Source organism: Peromyscus leucopus, chromosome 22 (genome assembly GCF_004664715.2).
Source record: "Peromyscus leucopus breed LL Stock chromosome 22, UCI_PerLeu_2.1, whole genome shotgun sequence".
NCBI classification, from domain to species: Eukaryota; Metazoa; Chordata; class Mammalia; order Rodentia; family Cricetidae; genus Peromyscus; species Peromyscus leucopus.
The window spans coordinates 20,456,553-20,475,188 of record NC_051081.1 but is presented as its reverse complement, the minus strand read 5'-3'; the positions used below and the strand labels follow the sequence as shown (position 1 = coordinate 20,475,188).

The 18,636-nt window shown below is 40.1% G+C and overlaps 1 protein-coding gene across 4 annotated transcripts in view; it reads left to right on the top strand.

The window, feature by feature from the left end:
• Ppm1b (protein phosphatase, Mg2+/Mn2+ dependent 1B) overlaps nt 1–18,636 on the top strand; it is a 62,865-nt gene that overhangs the window by 18,983 nt on the left and 25,246 nt on the right. For all 4 annotated transcript variants that reach the window (XM_028892655.2, XM_028892642.2, XM_028892662.2 and 1 more), the window contains exon 2: nt 12,300–13,159. In XM_028892655.2, coding sequence (XP_028748488.1) covers nt 12,314–13,159 — 846 coding nt within the window. In that variant the 5' untranslated portion in view covers nt 12,300–12,313. The remainder of the gene's footprint in view (nt 1–12,299; nt 13,160–18,636) is intronic.

Genomic DNA, 18,636 nt, shown 5'->3' with positions numbered 1-18,636 from the left:
GAAACCTGGCACATCTAAATCCAGACGCTGTGTAGTTCATCTTTTCAAAGCAATCTCTTTCGATAAGCACATACACATACATATACATCTACACACCTTTATCTCTTTAAAAATCATGCTGGGCTCGGGTGGTGGTGGCTCATGCCTGTAATCCCAGTTACTTGAAAGGCAGAGGCAAGCAGATCTTTTTGAGTTCAAGGCTATCCTAGTCTACAGAGTGAGTTTCAGGACTTCCAGGGCTACACAGAGAAACCCTGTCTCGAAAAAGAAAACAAAAATCACGTTGGGGGTTGAACACAGGCTCTTGCATGCTACGCATCTTCTCTCTCAACAGACTACACACCTATACACCTGTACATTTTTCATCTCCTTTAACAAGTGGGATTTGCCTCCCTTCCTCTTGAATCTGATTGGGCCTTAGTGACTTGCTTGTAACTAGTGGAATGAATGCAGTCCAAACAACACTGTAACCTCCCAAGAACTGAGAAAAGGCTTCTTAGGCAAGATGTCTCCTGAGAAAATCTCATGATGCTGAGGTTCTCACAAAGGGGAGCACACATGTAGGTACTCTTTGGGGCAGTCCCTTGGGAATTCCTAGCTAACATTCCTTGTCTATTCCCAATAGTCATGTAAATGAGCGTCAGATGATGGCAGTAGCTGTTCCCAATAATATGGCAAAATTCATGAGAACTATTTAGCTGCATTTATTAACGAGCAAATGTTGATACATTATTTTTTGAGATTTACTTTTTAATTTTTTATGTATATGTGTGCCTATGGGAGTTAATGTACACCTTATGTGTGCAGGTGCCTGTGGAGGCCAGAGGGTCAAATCCACTGGAATTGGAGTTAGCCAGTAGCTGTGAGCTGCCTGATGCGGTGCTGGGGACTGAACCCAGATACTGTGCAGGAGTAATAGTGCTCTTAACTGCTGAGCTGTCTCTTCAGCCCCTTGACACATTATTAACTGAAGCCTGTAATTTATTCATATTTTATTATTTTTACCTAACTCCCTTTTCTGTTCCAGGATCCTATTACATGTACTACATTATGTAAATATACCACATTATGTAAATGTGCCAAATTATATAAACGTTCCACATTATATTTCAGTCATCATTCTTTCAGCCCCTTTTGCCTGTAACAGTTTCTCAGACTTTTCCTCCTTTTTATGACCTTGACAGTTTTGAGGTTGGATATTGTAAAATGTCCCTATACTGTGGTTTATCTACTGCTTTTCTTATGATTAGAGGCTATAGGTTTATTTGAGAAAGACCACAGACGCAATGTGCTATTTTCATCGTGTCAAGCGATGAACTTGATATGGATGTGATTTATGACTATTGGTGCTGACCTTGATCACTTGGCTGATGGTAATACTTGTCTAAATGGTGAAATTACTCCCTCCTCCACCAATTTATTGTCTGTCTGTCTGTCTGTCTGTCTGTCTATCTGTTGGTTTTTCGAGATGGGGTTTCTCTGTGTAACAGCCCTGGCGTCCTGGAACTCACTCTGTAGACCAGGCTGGCCCCGATTTGCCTGCCTCTGCCTCCTAAGTGCTGGGTTTAAAGGCGTGTGTCACCAAGCCCAACTCAATTGTTTATTTTTACCACTATAGATTTGTGGGTACTTGTTTTGTTTTTAGGGATATATAATCCAAGTACTGTTTCTTAGATTATCCATTTTAAAAAGAAAGTCGTATTTAATAAACCCTAGAAATAGAATCAAATCAGAGTTTGAAATTATTATATAATATTGGCTTTTTTTTTTTTAAGGGTACATTTCTAAGCTACTGTAGTAAGACCAGCAGAACCAGAAGTGGAAGGTTATCCTAACCTTATCAGGCATGTTAGTAGAAAAGACTTAACTGTGGCATCCCTTAACTTTACAGTTTGTGTGTATGTGGGTGGGGGTGAGGGTGCAAACTGACCTTGAACTTCTGATCTTCCTGCCAAGTGCTGAGCGTACAGATGTGGACCACCGTGTCCAGTTTATGTCCCACTGGAAATCCAGCCCTGGCATTTTGTCAGCTGAACTATATCCCCCAGCCCATTACTTTTCATTTTAAAAAAGTAAACTTGCAGTGTGGAAGTAATTTTAGACATATAGGAAGCATGTGAAGATAATGCAGGGAATTCCCTCAGACCTCTTAACTTGTTTGTATAATGTTAACTCTTTATATTGTGGAATAGCTGTCAAAACTAAAAGTCCCATTGTTATGATTCTGTTAACTTTTCATTTTTTCAGTTTTCAAAGCTCCTTTGAATTTTACTTTCTCAGTTGTAAAATGACTGTTAAGAGTGCTGAAGATAAGGCTCTGCAGGTAAGAATGCTTAGCTCTTCTTTCAGAGGACCTGAGTTTGAGTCCCAGCATCCACATTGGGTAACTTAAAACTGTAACTCCATCTCCTGGGGGATCTGAGGACACTGGCCTTGGAGGGCACTGGCACTCATGGACACATACCTACACAGAGACACAAAATTAAAAATAGTAAAATAAATGCTAACCTTACTGGGTTGTTTCTAGGGTTAAATGATAGAGTGTGTGGCATGTAGAATTAATAGAAAAAGGCATCACTATCGTTACTTATTTTTCAAGTTAAAAGAACAGGACCCTTGGAAGAAGTCTTTCCCATGAGCCAGAGGGGATCTCTGACACCGCTTCATCCTTTTGATGGGATGGGATTGGACAGATTGTGCTGCTTTTATGCACAGCCTGCCAGCCTCCACATGCTCCTCTACCAAAGTGTGCCAACTGTAGCCAAGGGGAGTTTGCAGTATCTCAGTACCTACCCTTGGTTGAAGCTTTTTTATTTGTTAGTGAAATTTAATTAAACCCTCTGATTGTTGGTTTATTTTTGATATGCTTAAAGAGTAGACTTGAGAATAGATAGGTTTCAGGCATTTCAAGTAATGCCTGTTATACAATGAGGACTGCAGCAGTATTTGCTTCCTATAACTACATGGTATTAGGAGCATCTGGCACAAAATTAAGATATGGGAGGACCATAGATGCCTTCTTAGGTGACTGTCATGGTTGTTCCTGCAGAGAATTTCAGACCAGATCCTCTACAGTATGCCCCATCATGCTGTAAAGAGCTGACAGTTCTTTAGGTTTACATTGGGAAAAATGGGAATGATGTAGGAGAATGATTTAGACTTGCAGTTTAAATTGCTTTGTGATGAGTAGTGTCTAAGTATGGTTATTCAGGAGGAGGGGCTTTAGGTACACCTAGGGAAAGGAGGTTTATTCAATGTGGCCGCATTGGGAAGATGAACAAACACAGGTCCAGGGACCATTGAGTCCAGTCTCGGGGTCCTGACATGCGATTTAGTTACAGTTCTGGTCAAGGTATACTGACTGACCAGCCATGGGCATATGATTGTCTTCAGTCTCCTTCAAGGTAACCTAATGAGTTGTCAGAACTGTGTGAAATCTCTTTCCTGGAGACTAGCTGTCTCTCTGGTCAGCTCTAGAACCCCGGCCTTTTCCTTCCCTGGTCTTTTTCTACCCCAGCATGAAACTCCTGGGGATTCTGAGTTCTTAGAGCCCTTTGACTCCGTATCTGACAGCTAAAGGGAAAGGCACAAGTGTCTCTCTAGTATAAACCAGAAGACAACATTAACTGTAACAGGTTCTTTTTATAGAAAATCTCTGACATCAAGTTCAAATAGAATACATTGGACTAGAGAGATGGTTCAGTGGCTAAGAACTCAAACTGCTTTTGCAGAGGGTACCAGTTTGGTTTTCAGCACCTACATAGGGAGGCTTACAATGACCTTTAGCTCCAGCTCCATGGGATCCAGTGCCCTCCTTTGGCTCCTGAGGACACTTTCACACATGTGCACACAGACATACAAAATATTTTGAAATGGACCAGGTGCCCAGCTCTTGGAATTATGGATAGACCCATTTGAAGAAAGTGGTTTTGAGTCTCAAAATTCCTATAGCCTCTTCACTAGTCATATAAGAACCTTATTGTTGTCGGGTGGTGGTGGCGCACGCCTTTAATCCAGCACTCGGGAGGCAGAGGCAGGTGGATCTCTGTGAGTTTGAGGCCAGCCTGGGTTACCAAGTGAGTTCCAGGAAAGGCGCAAAGCTACACAGAGAAACTCTGTCTTGAAAAACCAAAAAACAAAACAAAAAAAAAAAAACCTTATTGTTATTTTGCATTTTTATATGTGCAAATATTACAATATTAAATAAGAATACAAGCTTTCGTTTTCGTTTGTGTTACCATTTTTTAAAGTAGTGTTTATAATCCATTATTAGTGGAGGAGTAAATTTCTATTTTATGCTCTTTAACCCCCCTCTTTATTTATTCTTTCCATGTTCTGTTTTGATTTGAGCTTGAAAGGGATAATCATTTTTGTTGTTGCAGACAACAAAGTGATGCTTATTGGTTCTCATGTACTTATAAACAATAGATGTATTCTGCCCTTTTTTCTTTTCCTCTGGGTAGCTTTGGAGCCTTTCCTGGAACTCACTCTATAGCCCAGGCTGGCCTCGAACTCACAGAGATCTGCCTGCCTCTGCCTCCCGAGTGCTGGGATTAAAGGTGTGCGCCACCACCGCCCATCTGATCTTCCTGCCTTTTATCCTGATCCTGGATCTGCTTTCTGGAGCAAATGAATAAGCCCAAGAGTTAAGTGTTCCCTGTCAGTGCCGTTAGATGGGCTTATTCACTTCTTACTCACCTTCTCTAGTCCAAGACACCACCCCCACCCCATCCCCCACCCCAGCCTCCTCCCTTAAGATGTGCTTTTTTATTTTCCTCTTTCCTACAGGGCCTCTCCTGGCTGTCCTGAAACTCACTAACTAGACCAGGTGGGCTTCAAAATTGCAGAAATTCACGTCTCGGCCTCCCTAGTGCTGGGATTAAAGATGTGTGCCACTATGCCTGGCCCAACCATTTCCTCTTTGTTTCCAGGAGGGCACATCGTGAGGGAGTGTGTACTCTGTAGTGTGTTCCAGGATGTCCTGGAACTTACTGTGTATCCCAGTCTGCTCTCAGACTTTGCAGTTCTTTCCTGCCCCAACTTCCTTGGTGCTGGGAATTCTGCTACATTTGACTTGTGTCTCCTCTTTGGAGTTTCACCTCTACTTTGAGAGCTGCCACTAATGCCAGATCTTTCAGTGTGGCCTTGAGCTTGAATGTCATTGCTTTTTGCTGTCTTCATAGCTTCACTGAGGATAGTAACCTCCAAGTAGCAAAGTCAGTTGGTCCTAAGTCTGTTGTCCCAGGCTTCAGAATGCACACCTCCTCCTGCTATACTGTCCTGTGGATCTAGAATGCCTGTGGATTCCGTTTGGGACATTTCAGAACAGTGGGATACGTGCTTATGTTTCAATCCTTTGAAAGTCCACTCATTACATGAGGCTTTACAGATAATAGAGGGAGGCAAGCCTGGGTCAGGTAAAACAACTTTTGGCCTTGAGGGCTATGTACTTTTTACTTAGTTTTGCTGTCAAAAAGTTCTTTAAGCCAGGTATGGTGGCACATGCCTTTATTCTCAGCACTCAGAAGATAGGGTAGGAGGGTCAGGAGTCTGAGGCCATTAGGCTATGTGGCAAAATCCTGCCTCAAAAACCTAAAAAACAAACTTAAAAATTCTCCTCAAATTAAACATGTCAAATTGGTGGCTCCTTCCCTAAAAAAAATATAAAATTTAAATCTGATAATTAAGATATAATAATCAAGTTTAATTTTGATTAAAGGTAAGTTTCATACGACTGATTTGTTTGAATAAAGTTGAAATCAGTTTCCATATATATATATATATATATATATATATATATATATATAGAGAGAGAGAGAGAGAGAGAGAGAGAGAGAGAGAACATAAACATTACCACTCAATAAAGCAGTATATAGTTATTTGTCTGTGGTAGAGCAACCATTTCCTAGAGTGCAGGGTGATGGTTAGTATATGTTGTTGGAAAGGCCTCTTAGAGTTTATACAATAGGGCATATTTGGCTGGAACATGAGGTATTTGTCTCCAGGTTTCTGTTCGTGTTGTTTCTGTTGCTATTCAATGCTGTGATAAATGACATCACCAAAAGCAGTTTGGGGAGGAAAGGGTTATTTCAGTGTAACAGTCCCCTATCACAGTCAAAGGAAGCTAGGGAGGAAAGGGTTATTTCAGTGTAACAGTCCCCTATCACAGTCAAAGGAAGCTAGGGAGGAAAGGGTTATTTCAGTGTAACAGTCCCCATCACAGTCAAAGGAAGCTAGGGAGGAAAGGGTTATTTCAGTGTAACAGTCCCCTATCACAGTCAAAGGAAGCTAGGGAGGAAAGGGTTATTTCAGTGTAACAGTCCCCTATCACAGTCAAAGGAAGCTAGGGAGGAGCTGATACAGAGACCATGGAGGAGTGCTGCTCACTGGCTTGCTCCTCATGGCTTGCTCAGCCTGCCTTCTTATACTATCCAAAAGCTATGTGCTCAGGGGTGGCACAGTTCACAGTTCATCAGTCAAGAAAATCTTTAATCACAGCACCCAGGAGGCAGAGTCAGGCAGATCTGTGTGAATGTGAGGCCCATCTGTCCTACATAGTGAGTTCCAGGATAGTCAGGGCTCCATAGAGAGACCCTGTCTCAGAAAAGAAAGAAAGAAAGAAAAGTCTCATAGGCCAGTCTTATGGAGGCATTTTCTCTGGTGTGATTCCCTCTTCTCAGATAATAATTCTAGCTTGTGTCAAGTTAACAAACACAATCCAACCAGAACTGTTGCCATCTTTGTAGGAACTTGTTGGATTTTCCTCCAGATCTGGGCATAGTTGCTCGCACTTAGAATCCCAGCACTGGGGAGATGAAACAGGAGGGTTGCTGCAAGGTTAAGACTACCTTGGGTTGTAGAATGAGATCCTATCTCTAAACAACACAAAGCAGGCAATAGAGACATCAGGGTAAAATCCTTAATGGTTTATTTAAAAGAAGTACTTTACTTAGGAAGTACATCTCAGTTGAACTGTGTCTGTTTCTTATGAGAAGTACCCCTATTGTGTACTGTCATAACTGTTTGAAGCAGTTGGCAGTTCACTTATCATTCAGACTCTAAACCCAAAATTTCACAACAGGAAGAGATAGATGTTCTTTTCTAGGAAAACAGATATGTGGTAGAGCTAGGAATCAAACTTAGTGTGCTTAGCATGCAGGCATTCTTCTCTTATTTCTCAGAGTTCATTGCTATAAGATTGTGTGCTTACCACATGTGTTTGTACTGTGGGCACAAGTAAGTGCACTTCTATTAGTTTTTTAAAGCACTAGAAGTCTCTTAGGACTTTTGAAACTATTTTGTTCAATTCTTTGAAGTTTAAATGTGTGTATATACTTTTGTTTTCTGGGGTTCCTGTAATATGATGAATTATAGAGTCATTTCAATAAAATCTGGCACTAATGAGCTTTGTAAAAAGTCTATACATAAATTTTCATAGCCAAAACTTACAGATGATACTATGAAACGAAACTTCAGTGGTTAAAATGACTTTATGACTCTTAATACATGACTAGACCTTATTATATACCTAAAAAACAAACCAGTATCCTAACACATGCTTGCATCAGTCCTGGCTACTCAGGAGGCTAAGACATGAGGATTAGAAGTTTGAAGCCAGTGCGGGCAACACAGGGAGACTTGTCACAAAACAAACAAACAAACAAACAAACAATAAAAAATAGAGATGCAGGTAGGCAGAAGTCCAGAGTTGTCTTTTCCAGCTCTCTGGATTAAGCCAATTTGATTTACCATGTGGAGACCCTACTGCTTAACTATTTCCCTCTACAGGGAGGCAGTGGTATAAGACCCCTTTAATTTGACCCAGGTAATTGAGATAGAATAATGTCTTTAGAACTTTAATGAGCCGGGCGGTGGTGGCACACGCCTTTAGTCCCAGCACTCGGGAGGAAGAGGCAGGCGGATCTCTGTGAGTTCGAGGCCAGCCTGGTCTACCAAGTGAGTTACAGGAAAGGCGCAAAACTGCACAGAGAAACCCTGTCTCGAAAAACCAAAAAAAAAACAAAAAACAAAACAAAACAAAAAAAAACTTTAATGAAAGGCAGAAGATCCCTAAAAGGAAATAACTACAGAACATAGTCAAATACATAATGTAGTTTGTGCTTGTCTTCAGGTGATATACAACTTCCTTTGTGTACTATGATTCTTGATTGCCATCTTGAGGTAGATCTCTGTTATTATCCATTCTCCTGGTCCCATTCCGGATGCACTGCTCCAGATTGTTTATCTGAGAGTGTGAGATTCTTGGTCTGCACAAGTTACTCCTCCCCTCCTGAGGCCTTTTCTTTGCAAGAGAATAGTAGGAATTGTGTTGACTTCAGCTCAAGGGAGAATGTGCCCATAGAAAACGTATTGGATTTATTAAGGATGGAGGATTTGTTGCTTAAACACTATTTTATGTTTTTGTTTTTCAAGACAGGGCTTCTCTGTGTAACAGTTCTTTTTGTCCTGGAACTCACAATCACAGAGATCCTCCTGCTCCTGCCTCCCAGTGCTGGGATAACAGGCATGTGCCATCACTTCAAACTACTTCATTTAAACACACACACACACACACACACACACACACACACACACACACGTCTTTTGGGAGGTGAGAGTGATAGACCATGAGATAATTATATAAAGTGGTATGTTTTAACTGTTGGTAGAGTCTTGGATTTTTTATTTTTGTTGTTTGTTTGTTTGAAACAGGGTATTACAGTGTAAGCCTGATTGCTTGCAGCTTTGTAGACCAGGATGCCTTGAACTCACAGAGATCTACCTGCCTTTGTCTCCCTTGATGATAAAGTCTTAATGGAATTTAGTAACATGGTTTGGGAGAAGGTGTTCTAGAAGCTCCAAGCCTGGCTTTTCAGGAACCATGGCTTTGCAGAGCTGGAGAGAAAGACAGGAGTTTAAAAAATGAAGTCCGGAGCTGGATGGTGGCTGTGAACTCCTTTAATCCTAGAGACAGGGGCAGGTGGATCTCTGTGAGTTCAAGGCCAGCCTAGTCTACAGAGTGAATTCCAGGACAGCCAGGGGTACACAGAGAAACCCTGTCTCGAAAAACCACAACAAAACATATAGAGGTCCAATTTGTGGTAGATAAAAATATCCACTCTTGATTTTGAGTCTACAAGACTCAATTACATAAATGTTTAGTATACCATTGTTTTTGTCTTTATGTTTTAAGTCACTTACTCTTTGGAAAAAAAAAAAAAAACTATTTTTGATAGCTCGTTTCGTACATTGTAAATTTTATATGAATGTTTATAAATATGAACCATAATTAAGTGTGACTGTAAACTGAAGGTGTGCCCCACTTAAAGCATGACTGATAAGATCAGCCAAAATCTGTCAACAAGGCAAGAGGCTTAAACTTTATATTCTCTATCCACCCTTTCTCCCCCCACTCCTCCCCCATGTGCCCTCTCAACCTCTTTATGCAGTCCTGGCTGGTTGGAACTCTCAAAATCCACCTGCCTCTGCCTCCCAGGTCCAGCTTATATCATTCATATATATATATATGTATATATATATGTGTGTGTATATATATAATATATATTATCTTATGTGGAAGAGTGTCTTGCTTGCATTTATGTAAGTGATAGAAGTGTGTTGTTTGGGTGCCTGGTGCTGACAGGGGCCAGAAAAGGGCATTGGATCCCTTGGAACTGGAATTATGTGGTTACTGGAAACACAATTCTGCTGAGCCATCTCTCCACTCATTATATTCATTTTATTTTTAAAAACAACATTTACAAAAGTCATTGTTCTTAAAGCAAGTCTATAATTCTTAATGTGTCCTAATAATTGTATTGATGCCTGGTACACATTTCAAAAGTGCATCTTTACTTTTTACAGTACATTCAAGTATTTGTTTGGTTAGTAGTATTACAGCCTGAAAAGTAAAAGTGTTTCCCTAGAGGTAAAGCATACTGTTCTGTTGAACTGGATTCAGAAATAGTAAAGTGTAGCTTACTAAGTGTGTAAAACTAAGTTGTACAGGAATATGGTTGAACTATATATAAGGAACACTAATTGCAAATTCGAGGTCTTGTCTGTTCTGGATAGAAGAGTCTAGGGATGAGAAAGGAAGCTTTCCTGGCCTGGATAAACTTTGTGGTGGGTGCATGGATGGTATAGTTTATTATTAGCCACATGTGTGCACATTATGTAGAAAGTGACCGTGGAACTTTATAATGTTTTTTTTTTTTTTTTTTTGAGAAGGTTTCTTGTAGCTTGTTTTAATACTTGGTACACTGCCCTCCAGATCCCTGCTCGCCTCGATGTGATAAAGCGTGGCAACCCCTTTATAATGCTTTAAAAAAGCAAATCTTTATAGTGGCACCCAGCTTTAAAGTAAGATCAGTTTGGAACTTTACAGAAAAGTAATTTGTGAAAGAATAAATATACTCCAAAGGTATATGGGTGGTTTAAACTCAGTCAGGCTCATTCAGAACTTCAAATTAGAGCAGTGACTGAAGTGAGGAAACAGGTAGTAAGTCGCTGTAGCCAGAAGCAGTGGCTGGCTTGCTCAGGGGCTGCTTGCCCAGGGCTGCTTCCTCAGGGCCTGCTTGCCTGGGGCTGCTTGGTTGGTTTTAACAACTCTTCATCTTCCTGCCTCAGCCTCATAAGTATCTGGGATTTCAGGAGTATACTACCATGCCCAGCTGTAGATGTAACCAACCGTCTTATTAAATAAGAAACACAGAACCAATGTAAAAGAGAAAGCCAAGAGGTCAGAGCTCAGAGCTAAAATCTCACCCTTCCTCCTGCAGTGGTCCTAGCTTCCCGAAAGAGAGCTATATCCTGTCTGTCTGTCTTTTCATAGTATTTTGTTGTGCCTTCTCATTGGTTGTAAACCCAAACACGTGACTGCCTCGTCACTGTTTGTATGTACAGCCCCCCAGGTCTTAAAGGCATATGTCTCCAATGCTGGCTGTATCTCTGAACACACAGAGATCTATGGGATTAAAGGCGTGCACCACCACCGCCACACTCTGTCTATGGCTCTAATAGCTCTGACCCCCGGGCAACTTTATTTATTAACATACAATCAAAATCACATTTCAGTACAATTAGAATACCACCACACCCAGCTGTATTGGGGGGGGGGACCTTAACCAAGTTGTATTTCTCCATTTTTCTCTAGAAAATTCTGAGCGTGGCTGCTGCACATTCTTTAGTTTTTTGAGACTTGTAGCCCAAGCTGGCCTTGCACCTCTTTGCTTGTTTGGTAGTTTTTTTCCAGATGTGGTTTTTCTGTGTAACAGCCCTGGCTGTTCTGGAACTCCTTTATGGCCTTGATCTCTTAATTCTCTTGCTTCCATTTATCAGTGCAGGGATTATAGGCTGTATGTGGTAGTGCACTTTTAATTCCAGTACTTGGAGGGCAGGGGCAAGTGGATTTTTCTCTGTGAATTCTATGCCAGCCTGGTCTACACAGTGAGTTCCAGGACAGCAGTTGACAGACAAGACAAGCAACAAAAATCTACTGATATCTAGGTCCGCCTGCAGAGGTTCAGATTTAATTGATTGGATTCTGTCTTATATGCTGGTTTAAAAATCAGTATATTAGCCAGGCCAGTGGTGGCACACACCTTTAGTCCCAGCACTCGGAAGGCAGAGGCAGGTGGATCTCTGTGAGTTCAAGGTCAGCCTGGTCTACAGAGTGAGTTCCAGGACAGACAGAGCTGTTACACAGAAATCCTGTCTTGAGAAAACAAAACAAGAAAAAAAATCAATGTCTTAGGAGCTGGAGAGATAGATGGCTTAGAGGTTAAGAACATTGGCTGCTCTTCCAGAGGACTCAGATTCAATTCCCAGCAACCACATGGCAGCTTTCAACTATCTGTAACTCCAGTTCCACAGAATCTGACACCCTCAACACAGACCTTCATGAAGACAAAACACCAATAAATGCACATAAAATAAAAATAAATAAGTCATTAAAAAAGAAATCAGTGTCTTAAGAGCGTCAGGGGAGCCAGGTGGTGATGGTGCACACCTTTAATCCCAGCACTCCGGAGGCAGAGGCTGGTGGATCTCTGAGTTTGAGGCCAGCCTGGGCTACAGAGTGAGTTCCAGGACAGGCTCCAAAGCTACACAGAGAAACCCTGTCTCTAAAAACCAACCAACAACAACAAAAAAGAGCATCAGGGGACTTCTCTTGTCACCCCAGTAAGTCAGGGCCTGTAGAAAATACATAGGGAATGAGTTGGTCCAGAATAAATGGAGCACTGTAGATGGACTATGTCCAGTTTAAACATAACACCATTTCTTTTTTTCTCTTTCAGATTTATTACTCAACATGGGTGCATTTTTGGATAAACCCAAAACTGAAAAACATAATGCTCATGGTGCTGGGAATGGTTTGCGTTATGGCCTGAGCAGTATGCAAGGATGGAGAGTGGAAATGGAAGACGCACACACAGCTGTTGTGGGTATTCCTCACGGCTTGGAAAACTGGTCATTTTTTGCAGTTTATGATGGTCATGCTGGATCCCGAGTGGCAAATTACTGCTCAGCGCATTTATTGGAACACATCACTACTAATGAAGACTTCAGGGCAGCTGGCATATCAGACTCTGCTCTTGAGCCTTCAGTGGAAAACGTTAAGACTGGTATCAGAACTGGCTTTTTGAAAATTGATGAATATATGCGTAACTTTTCTGACCTCAGAAATGGGATGGACAGGAGCGGTTCAACAGCAGTGGGCGTTTTGATTTCACCTACACACATCTACTTTATCAACTGTGGTGACTCACGAGCTGTTCTGTGTAGGAATGGAGAAGTCTGCTTTTCTACCAAGGATCACAAACCTTGTAATCCAATGGAAAAGGAGCGAATCCAAAATGCGGGAGGCAGTGTGATGATCCAGCGTGTGAATGGTTCATTAGCAGTGTCTCGTGCTCTGGGGGACTATGATTACAAGTGTGTTGACGGCAAGGGCCCGACAGAACAGCTAGTTTCTCCAGAGCCTGAGGTCTTTGAGATTTTAAGAGCAGAAGAGGATGAGTTTGTCGTCTTGGCTTGTGATGGGATCTGGGATGTGATGAGTAATGAGGAGCTCTGTGAATATGTTCAGTCTAGGCTTAAGGTCTCTGATGACCTGGAAAATGTGTGCAATTGGGTAGTGGACACTTGTTTACATAAGGTATGTAAGCTTTTTTGTTTGAACTAACACACTGTTGATTTTGAAAAGACATGGTAAGTAAATTAAGCAAACTTAAAATTTTATAACTTTTGCTATTTTCTTTAGAGAACTGTGTATTTTCAGATACTTTCTTCAAGAAAATTAAGCCCTTTTGCCAACTTTATCTGCCCAAACCTTCTAATTTGAAAATTAAGTGTCAACAAATATCTCAAATTAATTAAGTTTGAGTGTTTTATGGTTTGTTGGTATTTCAGAAGTGGCTGTGTAGAATGATGAGTTCTGGTCTAAATTCTTGATGTTGGCAGTAGCCATCTTACTCATGATTTGACACAGCTTAAAACATGTATGTAGTAGAATTCTGTTCTACTTACATTAAGATCAAGAGCTATAGAAAATACTGACAGACTTATCAAAAGCCAAGCTAGTCAGATTGTGTTCTGGTCCTCAGCAGCTAAGACGAGCTGAAACGAATGAGGTATCTCCTCCTTTTTGTCTGTTTACATCTAACTGTAAACAGTAAAGGTTAGTACATTACCCACATAGGTGGTCATCGAAATTCTTTTCATATAGATACTATTATCTCTGATTAAAGTCTAAAGGCTTATGGAAAATGTGATTCTAAGGAAAAATTTTTGTGAAATTCTTATAATGTCTGAATTGTAACTTGGTGCAGTAATAGCAAAAAAAAAAAAAAAGGAAAGAAAGAAATCTAGATTTACAGATATTTGGCTGTTCCATTAAATGCCTTTACATTATTTAGTTCTTTGGGCCAGGTGTATACACAGGTACCTATGGAGACAGGTGTATTTCTGTGAGTTTGAGGCTAACCAGGTCTATATAGTCTCAAAAAAAAAAAAAAAAAAAAAAAAAAAAAGTCAGTTCATTCTTGTAGATCTTTCAGCAGTATGTATATAGAAATCTTTTAAGTTTGAGTTAACTGGCAAGTATCTAGATGTGCCCGAAGATGCTGAGGCAAAACTGTCAAGAGTGTGATGTTTGATTCTGTCTGTTAGGTTAGAGCTTTCTGTTTCCTCCCACATGTAGACAGTACAGCATAGTCAGCAAGCCTGTAAGGATGCTGTAGACAGTGGGTAAATCCCCAGAAGACAACTCCCACAATTTGTCCTCTGACCCAGTGTGCTCCCCCACCCTCAGTAAATATATTTTTTTTTAAATGCATCTTGGTTAAGCAATGGAGAAAGAATTGAAGAGGATCCTTAGAAATACCTGGTATTGGTGAAATACCTTTTTACCATAAAAATGAAGAGCCAGCTTCCAAAGAGACTTTAAGTCCTGGTGTTAGTTAACACATCATGCAGCTTAAAGGATTTGAATGGCAATACTTCAGCTTCTTGACTTTTTCTTTTCTAACCTACTGTGTCTTTTTACTTCTCAGGGTGAATTTAGTATAAAAGCCATCAATGAATGTTTGTCAGTGACCAAATAGGCAGCAACTCAGCTCCCTTGGAGCCTTTTGAGAGTAAAGCAGACATGTTTTGCTTGACTAGTCAGTAAAAGTAGCATTTCCCCAAATTATAAAACCTTACATGCATGTTAATGGAAAACAAATTAGATAAAAACTGAAAATTCAAAGAAAACACTAAAAAATTTTCTCCTCACCCAAATCAGGTACTTCCCATTGTTGTGTGACACTTTCTAGTTTGTTTTTATATATATTCACAAGCCAGCTCCAAAAGCTTCCCGTTCTCTTCTTGCCCCTCAATGGTATTAGAGATGTGTGCCATCCACCACACAGCCACTTCACAGTGTATCTTTTAAATTTTAGTATGTATCTCTTTATTTCATCCTGTGTGTCCCTGGGTGCAAATTTACCTCCCCCTCGCCCCCAGTGCACAAGGGGCAGTCAGGATGACTTGATGGAGTTGGTGCTCATTCCACCGTGTGGTCCTGGGAATCAATCCCAGTGACTTTATTTGCTGAGCTATCTGGATGGCCAATTTTACAGGTTTGTTTTTTAACCTGCCTGAAGGTGTATGTTTTCATTAAAGTGAGGTTCATTGTATGTGCTTTTTCAGCCTGCTTTCTCCAGCAGTGTGGTCTAGAGAGATCTCTGTTTTTAGCGTTGCAAGCTTTGTCATGACTGCATAAGCATTCTAGTATGTGAAGAAGGTGGTCATGAGAGAGTAGCCAGAACTTTATCTGGATGGTAGCTTGGACTACAGTGCAGTTGTAGTGTATTCTATCCCTAAAGTATGTAGTTTTTAGGGTCTGTGCTCACCCTTGGAAGGAGATTGAATTGATGCTGCTGGAACATCTTTACAAGATAGCTCTTAGCAGTCGCCAGTAATTGACTATCTGTGGCAGTGGTTAAAAGATGACAGGCTGCCCTAGATCTCAGAGGAGGAATAGGAACACACAGGAGGTTGGAGCAGGTAGTTCATCCCACTTTAGTGGAATTGATCATCATAGCTCCCTTGAAGGACTCTGCATTCAGGTTGAAGTCAATTTTGAACAACTTAGTTGCTTGGGGAAAATGGAGGTTTGCTTATGGAGGCTTGCTTATTTTTTTCCTAACGACTGGATGTTATTTATGGAATTAAGCCTCTGTTTGCATTTTTAAGTTCATAAATTTGCTCTTCTACTTGTTTGTATTATAAAAGCAAGGGTTAGCTGTACTGTAAAACAGAGCATGATTACTTGAAATTTAGAGAGGGAAATTGTGTACATATGTTTAATTCCATGGAAAACAGATATTTAGTGGGTGTTGCCTGCTTTAAGAGGAGAGCCAAAGAAGATCCAGTTAAGTAGAGTTTTCCCCCAAGAGATTGAGATGAAGCCAATGTTTTCTATGTTAATATGCCTTTAAATAGCACACACACTTGTGTATGTTACCTCCTAAATCCTGAGAAGGTTTTGCTAATCATCTTTGTCAGAATCACAGCATTATAGAATTTCTGCTTTCTGGGAGCCCGTGCTGTTTTTAGCACTTAGCAGATATTTTAGCCCCATTAATTTTGACAACAACCATATGATAGTAGTTAGCATTCGAGCTGTTAATGAGAAATCATTTTTCAGATTGCCATTTGGCAATGTTAAGTTACAGGTGTTAGAGAATGACTCTGGTCAGATATTAATCCTACTTACATTAGTCCCTAAGGAAACAAGCTTCAGCCGGGCAGTGGTAGAGGCAGGCGAATCTCTGAGTTTGAGGCCAGCCTGGTCTACAGAGCAAGTTCTAGGACGTCCAGGCCACACAGAGAAACCCTGTCTAGAAAAACAAGGGCTTGCTATTTTATTGTTCTTCATGGTGCTTTTTACCAACTAATTCAGATTTCATAAAGTATATAGCTGCTATTTGTGACCTTTTATGATTTATAGGTCAGATGCATTTTGTCTTTTACAGTAATCAGGCAAAGAACATTTATTTCTAGTTTACAAGAAAAGAAATGGAAGCTGACATTAAAAGATAGTTGTTAGTCATACAATTTATGACTAACAGTTAAGAGCAGAGCTTAAGTTTTCTGACTCTTTAGTTATCTTTAGAAGTGATTAGCAGAAAGGCTTGGTCATTCTGCATTAGTACTTTGTGTCTGAAAAATTGTTCCCCCCTTCCCAGTTGTTATTATTATAAAATTAGTAAATTTTTTTGTAAATACAAAGGTGTTTGGAAATTAGGTTACTTGCCTTTACATCTCTTTCTAATCTCATTGCATTTAGTGCTTAACCACTGCTGACAGCTAGCTGTATATGTTTATGTAGTAATGTTTACTAATACACATGTACAAACATAAACACATGGTTTTTTGTTTTGTTTTGTTTTTTTACTATATTTTACAGAAATGGATCATGATGTGCTTGTTGCTTTTTCTTACATTTTAAAAGGCAATATTCTTAGCCAGGCAGTGGTGTACGCTTTTAATGCCAGCACTCAGGAGGTAGAGGAAAGCAGATCTCTGTGAGTTTGGTGCCAGACTGGTCTACAGAGTGAGTTCAAAGATAGGGTCCAAAGTTATAGAGAAACCCTGTCTCAGAAAAAAAAAAATTCCTTGATATTCTTTTAAGATACTTGATTTCCTTACATTCAGTTATATACCGAAGCTCATATAATCAGAAACTTGCTTAATTTAAAACATGGACTAGATCTAGTCATTGGATAAAATTTAGGAAGGTATTTTTGAAAGGTAGTGCCATCCTGAGTTATTCCTACAACATGACAAATGTACTTTATCCCAAAAATTATTTTAGTTCTAAATTCAGTTTAACTCTAAACTTCTTCCAGTGTATTTTGTGGAAAATATCTTCATTTAAAAAGGCAAAAGTAAACGTGTGTGTGTGTGTGTGTGTGTGTGTGTGTGTGTGTGTGTGTGTGTGTGTGTTTGCACATGTGCCCCTGCAGGTGGAGGTTTATGGGAAAGTTGTACTGATTAGCAGCCAGCACCGTTATCTGCCGAGTTGTCTCACTGGCCCTGGCTGGTCTTTGAAGTAGAGGAGAGGATTGATGATTAAAGTACAGTATCCATAAATCCAGTGTAGCTCAGTGGAGAGATCCAGTACTTTGTTGGTCATGTGGCTCTAGGGTCTGAGTATTGTTCACAGTTAACCTTAGCCCAATTTTTTGTTACCAGTTTCAAGTATTACGTGATTACATTCAAACTTAATGGATCTACACGTACCTGTAAGATATTCCATATTATAATGTATTTTTCATTCTTTTGAAAATGTACTTACTACTGAGATGTGTTCCTGTTGTATACTACACAACCTCTCAAACCTTGGGAACATTGAATGTACCTACCTCATCTCTTAAATTACACTGGTTATTATTATCATGGGGACTTCGTTTTATTGTAACAACTTCCCACCCTACAACATAGGCTGTGTGGAGACATACCTCTGGACTCTCTGTTGTAATCATGCAACATTCAGCTTTAGAACCAACTGCGTCAAAATCTCTATACCTAAATTTAGATACCCTTATTTGTGGAAGGACATTTATGCCTTCTTTGACTTAATTTGTTATTAAATACTCAAATTCTTCAGTGTATTATAGCTATCTACTGAAGAAGTATAAAAGAAAGAGTATTGAAATAAAGTTTTTTTTTTTTTTTTTTTTGGTTTTTTCGAGACAGGGTTTCTCTGTGTAGCTTTGCGCCTTTCCTGGACTCACTTGTAGCCAGGCTGGCCTCGAACTCACAGAGATCCACCTGGCTCTGCCTCCCGAGTGCTGGGATTAAAGGCGTGCGCCACCACCGCCCGGCCTGAAATAAAGTTTTTAAATAGCTAATCTTTTTTGTTGTTCCTGATAGATTTTTATGAAAACCAATTTCAACCTTGGGCTTAATGAAAACTATATTGATTATCTAACCATGTGACTATGGTTTGTCTCTAATAAACAGGAGAACGGGAAGGATCTTTTTCAGCTGCTGTGAAACAAACACCTGTGCTTTGTGTTGGAAATAGAAGCAGCATTGAAATCACACATGACTGGGGACTAAGTGTAAATTCATTTTTATAAA